The sequence below is a fragment of the Aplidium turbinatum genome, chromosome 2 (genome assembly GCF_918807975.1).
Source record: "Aplidium turbinatum chromosome 2, kaAplTurb1.1, whole genome shotgun sequence".
Lineage (NCBI taxonomy): Eukaryota > Metazoa > Chordata > Ascidiacea > Aplousobranchia > Polyclinidae > Aplidium > Aplidium turbinatum.
Genome location: NC_137473.1, coordinates 47,977,139 through 47,995,247, shown reverse-complemented (window position 1 = coordinate 47,995,247; position 18,109 = coordinate 47,977,139). Strand labels below are relative to the sequence as shown.

Here is an 18,109-nt window from a genome sequence, read left to right as displayed (position 1 = left end):
AAAGTTTCCCTTTTGATCGGCTCGGACATGGACCTCTATATTTCAAAAGTTCAGTGGTTTTCAATTTTTTAAAGCCACAAAACCCTTTCAAAGAGTTTTCTAGCCTTCCGACTTTCACACGTTTCCGTAACCCTAAATGTACATTTCGGAACGTTTTTTGTAAATGTAGGAACTTTGATCTTTAAATTTTAGTACTTTTTCCTAAAAACAATGCATTTCACAGATCCCCTTCAAAGTATAGCTTTGGTACAGAGATAATTCTAGAACAGGGGTCACCAAACTTTTTTCTCTGAGGGCCGGATTGCTGCGAGATTAACAGCTGCGGGCCGGATGCAAATTGCGAAAAGATATACAACTATTTAGAATCTCCATTGACTTGAATTGAGCACAATAAATAACAAAGTCAGCTGTGGAATAGCAAAGTTGTGTTGTGATGAAAATCGAAAGGTTCCTGGAAAAGGTATCCCCTGCTGTGATACACTACAGGGCATCGTGCTTTTGAAAAAACATTACAGTGATGAAACATTGGTGTTTTGAACAACAAAGTTTGTGATGTCATAAGAAGAAACAATATGGAAAAATCATTAGCAGGTTGCGGCGTGTGGCTCAACAGCAACGTCAGTCCTTTGCAAAAAGTTTGGTAACTTTTTTCCTTAACAGTTGTAGTGCAGCTGTTATTTCCACAGCACGTGGCGGGCCGAATAAAATCAGTTCGCGGGCCGGTTCCGGCCCGCGGGCCGTAGTTTGGTGACCCCTGTTCTAGAACATCATAGACAGATGATTGATAACAACTCGATAGGATTGAATTGCACAATTTAATAACGATAGGTAAGAACAACAACATATCAAATGCAAATGTTTTCGGCAAGACTTTCTGCCCTCGTCAGAAAATAGCTTCATTTATAGTTTTTGTTTTGTGTAGAATGTAGATGAACTAAGTTATTTTCTGACGACGGCTGGAATTCTTGCCGAACACGTTCGTATTTAATGTTGTTATTTTGTTAGTTTTATGTATTATTTTTGAATTATGCAATTCAGTCCTATCAAGCTGTTATCAATCACCCATTCAACAAAATCGAAGAGGTCCGTGAACTTTAATTTGAAAGCTGTTGCCTTTTATGAACACCATTCTTCTTGATTTACAATAAATCGTAAAACAACATAAAATAGAATAACATAAATAAGTAATGAGATTTGTCTCACGAAATGATTTCCTTCTTGTAGTTCACATCGTTTTAAGTCTAGAAATACTTTGAACCACAGTGAAAGAGGCAATTGCAGCATTAAAAGATCATTATCAGAAACAATAGCAAAATATGGGTGTCTGAATGTTTTTCCATCTTTGTCTCAGTAGCATCACTTCACTTAAATCGATTTGTGTCTGCTAAAACATGAGACGAAAAGGAGAAAAACGTTAAACTTCACTTGATGTACATTTCAAAAGAGAGCCAAAAGAAATGTATGTATGAATGATTATTGTCCAATGTTTTGCTGGACAATAAATTTTTTTATGAGTTTTCTCTGTCCCTTTTGATGATTTGAAGTCATCGGGATGTAGAATATATGTCAAAATAACAAACGCTTCCTTTTCAAGCGCTTGAAATTAACATCCTGCTGTTCAAAAGCCTTTCCAAAAATAATTCTACATTCTCTATTGTGATGGTAACTGCTTTTGGCGTCATTGTGTTTGCTTAATCGATTGTACGTAACTATGTTGAGATTGTTAAGCAGGACAACTCAGTTGGACTCATGAGGAGCCAAAGTATTTTCTTAACAAAACTTTAGCCTATGTGAGAATGCGGTGATGCTGTCTGGTGGTAGTTTTTCGGTTTTCTTATGTGTACCTTGTATACCGTACAGTGTTGGTTCTAACCTACTGTAATTTCGTTTGGCAATTTATTTATTGTTTGTGACCTTGGCAAGTTGTACGTCTATTTTTCGATACATAACATCAATATTGCATCAAAACAACAACGCATCTCTTTTTTCGTCTATGTGTTTTTTACTAAACAGTTTGTCAAAATCTTTTGATTTATTTTCGAAAACATTTTCACAAAATGATAAAAGTCCTTTACAGTATTTTGCGTCGGTTTATTCGAGTCGTATAATTCTTTTCACGTCAAGCAAGCAACATCAGATGTCAGTCAAACGTGTCAGAACCACTTGAAAACCCAAAGATGTCTGAATCACAGCATTGTCAATAAAACGTGCGGCAACATTAAACATACAGCATTGGTGGATCAATTCCTTCATAAATCTCCAATGCATTAGTCTGCATTGCCCCAATATACTTATAAGCTTTCTCCAGAGGAAACGTTTGTCATTTTTTTGTGGTTGAATAATAAAATTTTAAAAATGGTTTATGCACAGGTCCATAGAGTCGTTGATTTACCATTTAACAAAATTTCGCAAAATTTGTAGTTCCAGAATTTTTTTTATTTATTGTGTTCTGTTACTTCAAACTAATCACCAAAATAGCAAAAAAACATCTGAAGTGTCCCTACTTTTGATAAAATGTCACTTTTTCTGATTGTTAGTTTTACTCAAAGATTTTCTGTATTAACCAGCATAGTTTTCTATTAAACGTGTAAGCATGCAAACACAAAGAAATAATATGCAAATATAAGCCATATATTATGCATCATGCAAAGATGAAAACACTTCAAAAGTGATCACATTTGTGTGACTTGCGTCTATACACTGAGAAATCTTCTTGTATTGCGGACCATACACCCCCCCCTCTTTCATGTTGCAAATCCACCACCCTAGATATTTTCTTTCCATATAAGATGAAACCTTTCACCATCTTTTCCGCTTCCACCAATCACCCATACAAGGATCAACACAATCAAGATGGGAGTGCAAAAAATGCATTTTTATAGACATGAAACACACCATTTTTCATATTCTTTCATCACATTGTTTCCAAAAGTTGATAATTAGTTATTGCTTCGTTGAGCCTATTACCAAAATTCTGAATTTATGTCTGTATTAGGTATGTTGAATTCGTCATGAGAGACTTTTTCTATATCTTGAGACACTACCGTGTCTTATGCAGCTTTTTTGCTCGAGGGTTTGAGAATCGGCAACTCAGCTGCTGACTGCTATGCGAAACAGGTGTAATAGAACATAATATGGAAGAATATGCAATGTCATGTCGGTTTTTTGTTTTTCTAAACCGTGACCTGGCAACCATATAGCAACAACGGTCTTCTGTATGGTTTCGGGGTTCTCTCCAAACTCTTGAAATAGCAAATACTGTAGTATCAAATGTCGTTTTCCCTTAGTCAGCCATCTAAATTGGCGAGATGTGTTCTGCAGATCACATAAGGTGCACAGCTTTTACTTGATTACTTTGGTCATTAATTTCCATACCACAATACATTTCATAAGTATAAAAGCTTTGCTTCTAGCTTTGTTTCATTGCACATTTCGCTTGTTAATCTGATATGGTTACTGATATAGATAGACCACAGACATAGCAAACAGTTTCAAAACAATCAGTAGAAAAACAAGTGAATAAAGAAATACAGTTAACCTCTCAAGTACATGTAGCTCCACACAGAGTAAAATTTACATGACTTTGACTCTTTTTTTATTTGTTTAAAAATAATGTCTATAAAGACATTTTAACTCTTTTATGTTTGTTTAAAAATAAAGTCTAAAAAAAAAGTTTAAATCCTCTAAAAAAAGTTTAAAGTTTAAAAAAGTTTTTTTAAGTTTGTATCCTCTGTGGATCCTTCTCTTGTATCATGGGCCAATCTTATAGATGTTTGCTGGTACACCCCTTCATTTTTTGAATCCGTAGAAAGTTTGCATTCACGTGATGATCCAATTCCCAACTTATCTGCAATTTAGGCTAGAGCTTTTTACAGGACACTGTAAGAAACAATGAATGATTGTAACATTTTAAGTTCTATATTTTCTGATTACATTGATAGTAAATAAAAACAATTTGAAATTTCTGTACTTGCTCTATTCCGCGACTATGACCAAACAAAGATCATTGTTATGATGCAAGCTACAGTTATGAAGCTAAAATGATAGCCACTATGACGTCACACTTTACCGACCTTATGAGGAATTTAGAATAAGAGCTTAAGAAATAGGGTACTAAAAGTTTAAAAACCTTAAATAAATATTTTTTAAACGACACTTGTGGAAAAAAATTGCTAGAAGCATGTTTTAATTAGCAATATCTTTAAAAAAATACTAAAAACTTGACACAACTAATTTTTTGTTATATGGTGATGTTTGACAGGCGGCATATTTGCTGTCGGCAGAAAGAGTAGGTGCCCCATCTCTGACACAACGTCATAGGCAACCAGATGTCTCATTTTTTACAGTTTTGAAACGGAACGAAATATTTGCTTCGAATTACTTTTTTTGCAAAGGATGCAGTTTCATTTCCAATCGACTTTTATGTCGTGAAATTATTCCGTTTTTTTTTCGAATCGAAGGAGTTGCATTGAAAAATATATTCACTTTTTAAAAATCCGATAATTCATTTTGCATTGATCTTGATCTCACTGAGGAGATAGGCGGTCTGCGCACGTATCAGAAACACAATTTTCTGGTCGTTGCTTTCAGACACCACAGCTTCGAATAAAGATAATCCCAACAAAGTGTGATTGAAGTCGTTTGAAAAATTTGCAGCATTGGCTTTTGTTCTTTGTCTTCACAAGCCTGCATACCATAACCGTATATAGACTGAACATTTTCTATAAATTGTTGAAACTGAAGTTACCGGCTTATCATTGCTGTAAACTTCATTGCTACTTTTCGTTTTTTATTTTTTATGCCTTAAAATAAATCAATTATAAGAAAGAGATAATTTGACATAAATTACGCTAATCAATGTCAATTTTTGTAAAGCTTTCTCAGTTCTGAAAGCAATTTGTAACTTTTCGTGGTAGGTGGCAAATTGATCGATTTATTATTTTTTCTGTAAACACTTTACATTTCTTCGCAGCATGGATTGCAGCTTCTGCAGAAAAGACACGTAACTGTGATTACGGCAAACGATCAATAATATTAACAACAGGCATGGCATGATAAATTGTTTGTAGCTACGTAGTAGGTCTGGTTTTCTTCAGTCACCCACACATTTTTATCTTCAGCTTTCTTCTTCATTTCGAAATAAGATTTCCCTTTTTTTTTTTAAGCATTTTTATTTTAATCATGAACAGCGATTGCTTGTCATTGGTAAGCTATGTGTTTATTTTACTTCGAATTGATATAGCAGGCTTCCAAAATATATTGCCGACAATAATTTGCAAAGCGTGGCGGTTTAAAAACTATTCCTCACTAACTTGACATATGTTACTAATACAGGCCTTAGCTTCGGCTTAGACCTCGGACTTAATGCTAGAAAAGGGTTAGTTGCAAATTTGTAATATGCTATACAACGCAGATTAGTTTCAGGTTTTCAATCAAAAAAGGCAGTTTTTGCGTTTGGCTTGCCAAGAGGAAGATTTTCCCAGGTCACTTGACGATTACGCATTATCTTATTGCAATCTTGTTACTTTAAAATAAAATGTTCAAATCATAGGTTTCAGTCGTTTTTCTTAATTTGTGGTGACATGCGGTACCACACTTTCATCAGTAGCCAAATCCATCACAAATACAAAACTCTTCACCAGCAGCCAATGTTTATTCATATAGACTTACAACATCCGTGTGCAAAAATATGCTTTGAACTTGTACTTTGCACTTGGATAGTAGATATCTATGCCAGTGTGACTTTTCAGTTGTTATAGTTCCAGAAACTGTGCTTGAAAATCGAATGAGGACTCCGATCTTATGGTGTTTGTGTGATGTTTAATCTCTTGTGTGTGACAGTGTTTAGTTGATGAATATCATGTCAGAGTATTACTGGAAAACATTTGTAAAAGCAGCACCTTGTAACATATGACCGAAGTTCAGCAGTCTTAATTTACATGGAAAAGAGAAAAATAAAAATGGAAACACTGTATGGGTATTTTACTGTGGTGTCCCATTGTTTTAAATTTAAATTTCAAGAGTGAATAAAAGTTCAAAATTTGATTAACATTAAAAATCAAGTCACTTAAATGGTTTACGTTTTTGATGGAATAGGATATGCTGAAAAAATAAATAGAATGAGAAAAACACGTGAATCGATGCAATGTTTTGCATGCATACAAAATGCCACACAACTCACTTGTAGAAAAGTGTGTACTGCATTTCCATACCTTTATAGGAACTATAGCAATCTATGGGTCGACATAATAGGCCTACAAACCTTTGCTGTAGGTTATATCTAATTGTTGATTTTGCAAATTTATGTTTAGAGCTGGTTCTCAGATTTGGAGATTTTTTCTATGATAATGGCGGCAATAATACACGACCTAGAGCACACGGGAACAACAAACAACTTCCACATTCACACAAGGTTGGCCATAACGTTGCTAGAAAGAAGTTTTACATTTTTGTGCTATGTCACACAGTAGGCTACTTGTGTATATTACTAATGATAAATTACTAAATGCTATTACTAAAAATACTAAAGTACCAATACTGTAAGTTATTACTAAAGCTCTTAGTCTCCAAAGCAAATTTTTACTCCGGTTAGTCCAAGCCTACCTAACCTAACATTGATTAGCCAGTATAGCCACATTAAACACTTAAAAAATGACACCGATTGTCTTTTGTTTGAGCGGTAATAATAAATTGAGATTCCGATGCGTTTACATTATATGACAACAATCATGAAACCACATCGGAAGGGGATAACGATCTTATTTGTGATAAAGCGAGGTGTCAGTAAACTTTGACAGAGAAGAAGAACTGGGATTTAAGAAATGTTTTCCCAAACAAAAATTGCTAATCTTGCGTCAGAACTTTGTTCAACTAATTTGCGACAATTTAGTACGGCAATTACAAAGCTGCTTTCTTAAGAGCATTGTCGGTAATTTAAGCTGACCTTTTCTGGCCATCCCAGTTTATGACTATTATAAAAAGCACACTTCTCTCAAATGTGGACTCAAGTAATGGTAAAAGTAGTCCTTATATCTTCGGCGGCGTTCGTAAAAATCAATCTCTCCTCAACGGGGTGCAGACGTGAAGACTCTAGAACATCTTTCCAGTAGGCTAACGAGGTTCTGTTGAAGCTAGTTAGGGCAAATCACCCGCTAGTGCTGAGATTTCATGCTTGTAATGGCAATGCAGGAGCAGACGAAATTAATCTGAGCAAGCGGTTTGGTTGGTTTTGAATTTTTATCCTCGGACTGACAAAGCCTTGATTGGTTATTCCTGGTAGCTTCGCATACTTGTAGTCTTGTAGAGGCTCTTGACGCAGAGCCGGTTACAGAGATTGACAGAGTAAAATTTCCGATTGTTGAAGTCTTGTTGCCGCGGAATTATTCCATTCACTAGGTGCCGCTGAGTGGAGAGTAGTCCTGAAATACGTCGCTCAAGCGCACACCGCGAGATTCGAACCAGCGCCGCGTGATCTTGAGCCGGGCGCGCAACCACTGAGCTAACGGGGCGATCATTTTATTGTTGCAGTCACAAAAAGACAACAAAGGTCTTTACTTTCGAAGTTACTGTTGAATCAAACTATTTTGATTTATTTCAGGTCAAATTTAGCCCTTTTGTACAATGACAAGTCTGTGCTGGAAAATCACCATGTCAGCGCCGCATTCCGGCTACTCAAGGAAAACGATTGTGATATTTTAGCAAATTTTTCGAAAGAAGACTACCAGTAAGTCATCACAGGACGCATACAGAAGGAATTTGTATTTTGTTTTTGATGTCAATAGATATTTCAAGACAGTAAAAATGTTTTTTTTTAATTTCGATTCGTGATATTACACAAGCGACGTTTCGACGTACTGCGTGCAATGTTACCACAGTGCATTATAAAGTGTCACAAGCTTATCCTAAAATGTCACAAATCCTATAACAACTGCCTTTCCTTTCCTTCTATATCCGGATTTCTACACGTGCAATAAGCAGGTTATGTTGTGATACATATCTTGAGTCGTGGATGTGTATATTTTTCTTAGACAATATTTATTATCTGACTTAGAAAACCTCGTCTTGATTCAATCTTAGGTCCATTGTAGAGGCTTATAAACCTCAATCAGTGTAGGCTACTTTTAGAATCTTTGAATCACTGATGCTGGCTTTGGCGCTGCGGATGGAAATCAGAAATTATCATAAAAATTTGTTTTTTTAAGTTGATATTGAGCGAAGTCTTTTACTATATAAACAAAAAGGAAAAATGACAAAACTACAGTAAAATTTAACATGGATTGGCAACCATTATAAACAAAACAAAACGTAATATAATAAGTTATTTATTATTTTTAATTGTTTGGTTGTATTCTAAATCAAGGATCCTTGTATATTTTACTGTTTACTTTATCGTTCTTTACATGTTCGCGTAAGCAATGAAAAATAAAATTAAAACTGAAAAAAAACTCAATAACATCGAGAAACTAGAGCAGACGTTAAGAGACATCAGCCTCTATTTCTTTAATTAAAGGTATTTTTTTTTGTATTATTATAAAAAATTTGAATAATGCAAAAATAGTAACCTACTGTATCACCCAAACAAAAACATGAAAAACAATTTCTAGTTTATTTAATGTTAAAAATGCTACTTTTTTTGCTTCCTTTAAACCTTGAATTGGTAGCGTTGTTTTTTTAATCTCTGCTCTCACATTTTGTACTTAATATACTGTTATTTTCATACAACAGAGTAAATTTGACAAAGTATTAAAAGCAAAGGCGTAGATATCCTATGTGCTAATATTACGTCAGCTTTGCTATCACTTGTTAACAAAATAAACTATTGCACAGATTGTGCAATTTTAAGCGAAAAACCGTGACCAAAATAAGTTATCTCAGCAAGGATATGTTCGTAAACCAGCACTTAATCTGCTGGTTGACATCTTAACCTTCCATTGTTTGTACACTTTATTACAGCTTGGCCTCTACTGAGGCGATGGTCTATCTAGAAAAAGAAATCTCCATTTATGTAGCTACTGGTACACCACTCATAGCTTGATATCGTATAATTTAGTTTTATCCGACTTGGTTACTCCGGTAATAGAGTAACATCAATCAAATTTTGTACCCTTTTTATGTGAAGATGTGGACAAAATTAAAGGTCTTCGTAGATCTTCCGAAATCGTGCCTTTTAAGTTACTTTCACAGCATGATTTCTATCACTATACTCTTTTGTTTCTTTTGGATAACAATCTTAATCTTATTTAGCAAGATTTTTAAACCATGTGTTAACACTAAACTTTTTAAAGGTTGTAGTAGGGCTGCAATACTGTAAATCAATGTGCTATGTATCAAACCGGCAACTTATTTTACGGTCAAGTCACAGTATCCTCAATGATCAACCCGGAAAGTATTGTAGGCTATGCCAAGGAAAGTTTCTCTTGCGCTTTTATTTGGCATTGACACACAGCTAACAATGTGAAATTTAACTTAGCCGGATTCAATTGTCGGTTGTTTCTTCTTACATCCATCGTTTGAAAGAATGTTACTGCAAAGCTGCTGTATTACTAATTTACGGTTGCGAATTGTAAACACAAAATTACCAGGTTTTGAAGCTTATGTCGGACAAACAGCAGTAAGAGCGTTGTAGCCTACAGTGCACAATGTTGCGATAAATCGACGATAATTAATTATTGTAACTTTAGAATCTGGATATACTGTATATTTTTTGCTCAGTCGTTTGAAGTTGTTTTTTGCAAAAGACAAACATAACTTAACCTACTTTGTTTTCGACAGAGATTGCAGATCATTAGTGATTGAAATGGTTCTTGCTACGGACATGAAACAACATCTGGAGCAAGTTCAACGAATGGAGGCCGCTGTGCAATGTCCAGACGTGTAAGTTATATAATTTTTCTTCTGGGGCCCAGGGTCTATCTTTTTACTATCCCAGATTACGACGTTTTGAGACAACATTGGAAGGCTACTAGAGAGCAGCCAGTTTTTGGTGTCATTATCTAAGACACGTAGACCTTCCACTTTGTTAGATGGGTTGAAGATGGTACAATTATTGATGATGTGGTCTGCGGTTTTATGTTTAATTAGAGTGGTGATAAGCTTCGCAGCAAATCCACTACCCTCCGTTGGGAGCATTTCTTGTTTAGTTTTCTCACGTCGTTCTATTGTTAAAAGTCAACAAAGTTTAATTTTCATGAAAAAGTTTATTCAGGAACAAAAATTAAAGCAGAAAGTTCAGCCTCAGAATGAAACCTTCAGACTACACTAAGCAGATGTAACAAATTCTTAAAATCGATGTAGGCCTACAGCATTACAAACTCCTTTGACTTTAAAAGTTGTTATCTTCATTATGTTCCTTCCTTGTATTGAGGGTTGGATACAATGCGCCGTTGTTCTCAACCATGAGCTGTTTGTACTGCATTTTCATAACTTAATTTTGTCGTTGTTTTGTAGAAGTAAAATACGAATGTACTCTTCAAAACATGTTTGACATTTGGCAATGATGTTTTGAGCACATGTTTTTGCAATTGTCATGTGGGTTGGTGAAATTTGCTTGTGGCTCAACCATGACTCAACAAAGATAATGGCAAAATATTAACTTCTAACCGAGTCCTACGTTAATATGTTTGGCATTCCAATAAGTTTACAAAAACAACGTTGCATTGATCTTTAATCAAAGTCGGATCTCAGTAAAAAAAACATAGCTCATTTTTGTCGTTTACATCCTGATGAATTCTGTTGCTGATTTGTTACAACCTTAAATTTTTCTGGTTTTGTTGTCTACGTTTACAAGACGTTTGATAAGTGCAAAACAACAACTGTTTTAACTGGTTAGTGTAGTTGTTTTTATTTCCCTTAAGAGATAAGAACTGAATCTTGCTCATATTTGTGAGTTCAATTCGAAAGTGTACGTTTTGTCTACGCATTTGACGTTAGTTTGAAGATATACTAAAGTCGCCAACCTTATGTGGTGCACATTGAAACCAGATTCTATTTGAATAAGGACCTTTTGATGTTTTCCCTTTTTGGGTGAAACAGGCTGTAGAAGTTTTAGAAAGTAATAACTATATTTGATATTGAAACCAGAATACCAGATATATATGTATTTAGGTTTGAAAAGTCGAAAACAATGTGTATGTTGATTCATGCATCTGACATTAACCATCCATCCAAGCCATGGTTCCTCCATCACCAGTAAGTAAAATCAAGTTTTAAAAGTTCGTTTGATGGAGGTTTTTCTTCTTCTGATTCCTATACGTGCAATTGCAAATTTATATGGAGTTAAACTCGATTTTGATGCTACATGCTGTATTTTTCTCGATTTTTTAAAATTGTTTATCAGGTTCGCTGTCGTCATTTCGATTTTAATTAAAATTGTTATGTTAGTTTTCAAAATTAAAATTAATAGTCACATGCAATGTCTCAACAGATGGACGAAACGTCTCATGTTCGAGTTCTTTGATCAAGGAGATCGTGAAAGAGTAGAAAGCCTCCCTCTATCGCCCCTGTGTGACCGTCATTCCGCTCGAGTTGCGCAATCACAAATAAGTAAATATATAACATTACCGTTTACTTATATCAAAGGCCTAATTCTAAAATAAGTAAGAGCGACAAAACGCGAATGTTATGTGGTTGAGATCGAAACAAGAAAATCCGTTTTAAATTTGGCAAGGGAAAATTTCAAAATTTTCTATGATTAAAAAAAACAAAAAATAGTAGAAAGTTGCTACTGGATGTTTTCGGTCTTCGTACATTATCAAAAGTCTGATGGTCGTGAATGGAACATCCTTGATGTGTTTAGCTCATCATGACGAAGAAATAAAATTAGATATAAAAAAAATTCCCAAGCGATAAGCTATGCATCACAAATCCTGATGCCCAAGTCCGTGGTGTGATCCTAAATGTTCTCAAACCGTTTTCAACCAAGTGTAGGCTACGCAGACTGTACCAACCTGTTTTAATTAGACTTACCATAATTTCTTGGGCATAATCCGGAACAAACTCAAAACTATGAATGAAATAACTGGACGAAAGGCCGAAGGCCTGAGCTTGGCAAATTTTTATTCCATATTTATATTTATAAGCTTTAATATTGCATAATAAAGTATTCTACTTAGATTGAATAAAATTTTTAATTACTTTATTTAAAGGAAAAGACATGTTAATTTAAGTAACACTAAGTCACAAATCAGACATTTATAAAAAACAAAGAAAGAACAAACACTGAGAACAAAAAAATAACACTAACTCACAAATCAAACATTTATAGGGGGATGCATTCAGAAACCATTGGCTTCATCGTTTCATTGAAGTCAATAGAATAATGACGCAATAAACGTCACTCATTATTCCCTAACTAAAGGATTTCTCAAGCTATGCGCGATATTTTACTCAACCTAATAAGCTAAAAAAATTAGGATATTAAAATAAGCCTCGAGTTAAAGCAAAGTTATGCCGTTTGGGACGGAATTATTTCATAATTTTGCATCAGGTTGGAGTTAATTTTGAAAATTTCACTAAAGTAAAATTCCCGGACATTTTGCTAACCGGGACGGGACACCGGGACAGACGTTTAAACCGGGACTGTCCCGGCCAAACCGGGACGTATGGTAGGTCTAGTTTTAATGCAACAAGAATAGTTGGGATATGCTACTTTTAACTAAATTCCTGACTTGCTTTGACCTTCCTGACTTGATCTTTTTTGCACTAACTGGTGAGAACCTGCTAAATTCCACCACTGACACAGTTTTTTTCTGCCAGATTTATGGCATTTTAGTCAAAAATACAATTAAGTGAAATCTCTATCATGGGCTGAAAGTTCCCGGTAATCGCTCACTTACAGTATGGTACCTAAACACGCTACCGGACTGAACAAACTCAGAAGCTCCAATCACGCATTGAAAAGATTATGATTAAAGTCAGCCGTAAATGAAACTTTAATAATACCGATTTATTTAGGTTAGGCCTACTATCGAATTGCTGTAGTAGCCTACTATTGGAAAATCACAGAATGTTTTTCACTTTGTGTTTCCAGGCTTCATCGAGTGTGTTGTTCAACCCACGTTCTCCATCTTACTCCGAGTCTTCAGTGCGATTAACGGTCCAGCTGTGCGCTCAGCCGTGGAAGCACAAAACAAACACAATGGCGCCTCTTCTGATGAGACAAATACCATTCCGAATGATATTTTAAAGTTGCGGTTTTGTGATGTTCCAGCAAGGTAGGCTAATGACCAATATTTCCGATACCTTTGCAACCGATGTTAAAGACAAGAACACAAAACGTTTGGCTATGCATTTGATGTAATTCAGTAGGCCTAAATTATTTTGTAAAAACTTTCAGTCTGAAAATGAAAGCCTTTGAGTAGCTCCAGCCCCTAAGTAATTTGGTATAGGCCACTTCAGCAGTATTTCTCACTCGTTTTTTCATGAAATGATTGTCGTGGCTCACTTTTTCTTTCTTAGGGTACTTTTTCTGCAATTAAATATGCATCATAAAATGCATCTATTAACGGTTTTGGTTTAGCATTGGCCTATAAGCAAAACGCTACAATGGGCAGAGGTGGGCAGTAGCGCGCTACTTTTGTAGCGGCGCTACTTTTTTGGTAAAAGTAGCGGTAGCGGCGCTACTTTTTAGTTGGAGTAGCGGCTGCAGTAGCGGCGCTATTTTTATTGCAAAGTAGCGGGAGAGCCGCTACTTTTTTTCAGTCGCACTCCCGCTACTTTTTAATTTAAATTGAAAAAAATTCTTGTTTTTTTTGCAACACTGGCGTGGTCAAACAGCTATATAATCGGCTTGGTTGCAAAGTTTCAGTCTTTTCTAGCTGACGTCAATTTCTTTGGGCAATATCTCCGTATGATGAAACCTATCTGCCAGGCTTTAGACATTCTCCAGGGCGAGTTCAAGGCATATTACGGAGTCTTGCTTCTAACCATCGCAATTTGCGGGAAGAAGTTGACCGAGATCAGTGATCTTGTGACCTGTGAGGAGTTGAAAGTGAAAGTCCTTGAAGGGGTGAAGAAACGATTCAACAAGTGCTTCAACAACATGAAATGCGTTATGGCATCATGTCTTCATCCCTCCTTCAAGACGTCGTGGCTACAATTTCTGCACCACGTTTCCACGGATGATGCTGACGCACTGCGAGAAAACGTCAAGACAGATGTAATTCGACTGTTGCGGGAGACATCAAGCCAGGTTGATACCGAGAAGAGTGACACCAACACCAATCATGACTCCGAGGATGTATTTTTTGGAGTGTTTGCGCCATCCCGTGAAACGTCGGTGCAGAAGGAAGCAACAATTGTAGACGCCTTTTTTTCGGACAAGAGCAAGTCCTTGAGCTTTTCGAATACCGAGTTAAAACATCTGTTCATTAAATACAACACCCCAATTCCTTCCAGTGCTGCGGTGGAGACTTTTCTCCGATGAAAAGATGTGCTTAAGCGAAAGTCGGCAGGACTTAGTGACTCTCATTTTGAAATGCTCGTGCTTTTGAAAGATGCGTAACAATAAATTTCCCTTAGAGGGTGTTTTCTATAACGACGTTAAAATGACAGTGTAAACGAATAACATTCGTTTTCAAGGTCATTTTTGTGTCACTAGGGACTTGAGTGTTTCCTAGTGTCATTTTAGACAAAAGTAGCGGAAGAAGTAGCGGTAGCGCGCGCTACTTTGGCCCGAGTAGCGGTAGAGGGTAGCGCGCTACTTTTGTAAATTGGTAGCGGTAGCGCGCGCTACTTTGGCCCAAGTAGTGGTAGCGGGTAGCGCGCTACTTTAAAAATAGCGGGTGCCCACCTCTGACAATGGGTAGATTTGCTTTAGCCTACGTAGCCGACAATCAAGTCTAAAGAATTAGCCGGCATCAAAACGTAAGCTCAACAAATGATCACTTTATTCATAATTTATTTCCGGAGTAAAAGAACGAGTTTATAGGCCTACCATCCAAACAATAGACTGTATCGATACATAAGCCATCAAACAAGCATAACTTTCTGCTTGTTTCAGCGATGAAATCATGAAAAACTTCGACGTCACAGAGGCCAGGTTGAGTAACTTCGAAAAGCTTTGTTTTTCATGCATCGATTACAACAAATCTCAGTGGATTAAAAAAGATGTTATCGGTAAGGTTTGGTGTTAAAACGCACTGCTTACTATAGCATGTCTATCATATGACTGAAAGCATAATAATGTAAGATACCATTGTATGCTAATACTGCATCAAGATAGGCTATCAATGAATGCTGGTGTTTTTGAACGCTGCTATCTTTGTCAGGGCTAGCGTAATACCAATTTGCTTTTGTTTTAATAGCCAACTTATGCCTGCAACATTTGACAGTATAAACAATAAACAACCAACCACGTTAGTTACAAATACGAACTAGGCTTAGCCCGGTTTATTACAAAAATTCAAGGAAATTAGCAAGCAAAAATAACTTTGAACACCTTCATCAAGTGCTGAAAACTATCTTCCCTTTAAGAAACATCGTGAATTGCGTAGCCGTAGGCCATTAATTTGTTGGGTATTTTATCCATACTCCGAAATTGATATCGTAGGCCTATTATTACCTTTGTTGTTTTTCCGTTAATCTACAACACGGCACACGCCTAGCCTACTACTTTGAATGGCTTACAGGCTATTGGATGCGTGCATAATTTCTTGCCTCCTAAATTTTTGGATAAATACCCTTATCTTTGGACTTCTAATGCAGGCTCATATTTTAGCTATAGTTCATAGTGATCAAGTGAAGCATAAAATTTTTGTTTTGTGCGAAGAAAAATAGCTTGGGTGTGCGCTTGAGCAACGCATTCAGGACTGCTCTCCATTCAGCGGCACCTAGTGAATGGAATAATTACCCGGCATCAAGACTTCATTATCATCATTAAGTTCCTTCCTCTCGCCGAGGGTTGGAGGCAATGATGCGCCAAGTTTCTCTGTTGTGAGATTTTTCTACTGCAGTTTTGTTATTAAGTCTTGACCAGTCTTTGTTTGTTTGTTTTTCATATCTTTATCTTGCATTGCGGGAAAGCGGACTTGAGCGCTATGCATCGGTATACGCCTTCCGACATACACCTGACCCACGCTGCAGCCGACGGCAATGTCTGTTTCCGGTTGTCTACTCTACTTATGACTTAAACTTGGTACTACCCATTACTCGAAACCGATCTCTGGGTAGAGGCAATTATCGTAAAGTTTAAACTTCACTCTGCCAATCTCGGTAACCGGCCCTGCGTCAAGAGCCTCTACAACAGTGGTTCCCAACCTTTTTTTGGTTGTTACCCTAATCTACACCCTGAAGTGAGGCAATTACCCCCACGATCAATTTTCAAAAACAAAGGTGTTTATTGCTATGTATTTCACTGAATACAAGATAACAATGCGCGGTAAACATTCAATGCGAAGATTGGGCCTGGACTTCAGCCGCCAGCTTTGTGATCCTGGGCTTTGTGGTAGGCTAATGAGGGCGATTCTTGCGTCGATTTCGACATCCAGGCGATTGCGCTTCTTTGTCTTCATTCCCAAGACAGTTGAAAATCCTTGTTCACAGCGATAAGTTGTTGAAAAAGATGTCGGGATATTTAATGCCCGTGTCGCTACTGTTAGTGCGTCCTGGAGTCTGCCAATCCAGAAGGGTTCCAAGCCTTTCTCCTTGAAATCAAGTTTCAACGCTTCGTTCTTTCGGAGAGTGATCAATTCTTCTTTGGGCGGAAAGTCGTCATCATCCACCTGGCTGTCATCACATGTGAAGGGCTCTATGCACCAAATGGAGACTAGCCGTGTGCATGTCCAATTCGGAAAGTATAGTTGTCCATCTTCTTGGCTAGCTGGCCTAAGTGGTCAGCTATGTCCTCCTTCAACGCCGCTGTCAACTCAAGTCCATTGTCTTCGAGGTACATGTCGATTGTCGAGCGTCTGAAACTGCGCCACTGTGCCTCTTCCAACTCGCTTGCAACTTAACCTTTGCGATAATTGCTGCTACGGCTACTTTGGTGTCGATCACAGTTACATTCTTGCCTTGAATTGCCTATTTTCGATTCACCAAAGATATCAGCCAGGTAGCACAGCTGGGAAATCCACTGTTGGTTAGTGAAGTATTCAGCCAAGTCAGGCTTTTCTATCAGAAAAACATGGACAGCCTCACAAAGTTCTACCAGGTGGATTATCACTTTGTCACGAAACAGCCATTATACTTCTGTGTGGTACAGTAATGCTTCAGATCTTTCTCCCATCTCCTTGCACAGTTCCTTGAAAAGACGACTGGTCAATTCCTTCGCTTTTATAAAATTCACAACCTTCACTGTTTCCAAATCGGGTCTCGTTACCCCCCAAAAATAAGCAAATTACCCCCCGGGGGTAATTTACCCCCAGGTTGGAAACCACTGCTCTACAAGTATGCGAAACTACCAGGAATAACCAACCTATCAAGGCTTTGTCAATGCGAGAATAAAGATTCAAAAACCAACCAAAAATGTGTACGTAGTCTACTACTAGAAATGGTTCACTTAAGATTAAATTGATGCCATATTATTGTAATAGAGATGGAGAAATCGTTACTGGGAGAAAATGCATTTACTGAAGCTGCAAGAATCAATGCAGACATTCTTCCTTCGATCATTCAGAAGGATTTGGACAGCATCTTGTCTGTTAGATATCCATCTTCCGAAAATGGATTTGTGAAAAGAACATTGCAAGTCGCTAATGTGTCAGCGCCTACTTAGCAAACGAGCGACATTTTCTTTTTATGGACATTGCTTTGTTGATTATTGAAATAAAACTTTTTTTTTATATAATGATACCTCGAGAGCTTAAAACAGCTATGAACTTCAAACTTTGTCTCTTACTTACAGCAATGTTGACAGTGGGTAGCCTGACGTACAGCTGGTGGGGCTGGAGTGATTTGGAAAGTGTCAGTCTGCTATCGTGCAATTCTATTCAAACCATTGTTTTGAAGGCAAACCTTCAAAACAGATTGATTCACTGTCTAGGATAATTACAATAGAATTCGTCTATAACGGCACCTCTAGGGGATTGCAAAAACTGACGTTATAGCCGAACTACCGCAAACTATTCCAAAACTGTCTTTTGATTAAAGAAAGAAGTGTATAATCCAGTCAGGT

The 18,109-nt window shown here is 36.9% G+C and overlaps 1 protein-coding gene across 2 annotated transcripts in view; it reads left to right on the top strand.

Moving 5' to 3' along the window:
- LOC145764983 (dual specificity calcium/calmodulin-dependent 3',5'-cyclic nucleotide phosphodiesterase 1A-like) overlaps positions 1-17,781 on the top strand; it is a 42,942-nt gene extending 25,161 nt beyond the window's left edge. For both annotated transcript variants that reach the window (XM_082576702.1, XM_082576701.1), the window contains exons 8-15: positions 6,312-6,412; positions 7,598-7,723; positions 9,772-9,873; positions 11,104-11,187; positions 11,423-11,541; positions 13,028-13,211; positions 14,999-15,114; positions 17,529-17,781. In XM_082576702.1, coding sequence (XP_082432828.1) covers positions 6,312-6,412; positions 7,598-7,723; positions 9,772-9,873; positions 11,104-11,187; positions 11,423-11,541; positions 13,028-13,211; positions 14,999-15,114; positions 17,529-17,710 — 1,014 coding nt within the window. In that variant the 3' untranslated portion in view covers positions 17,711-17,781. The remainder of the gene's footprint in view (positions 1-6,311; positions 6,413-7,597; positions 7,724-9,771; positions 9,874-11,103; positions 11,188-11,422; positions 11,542-13,027; positions 13,212-14,998; positions 15,115-17,528) is intronic.
- The last annotated feature ends 328 nt before the right edge of the window (positions 17,782-18,109 follow it).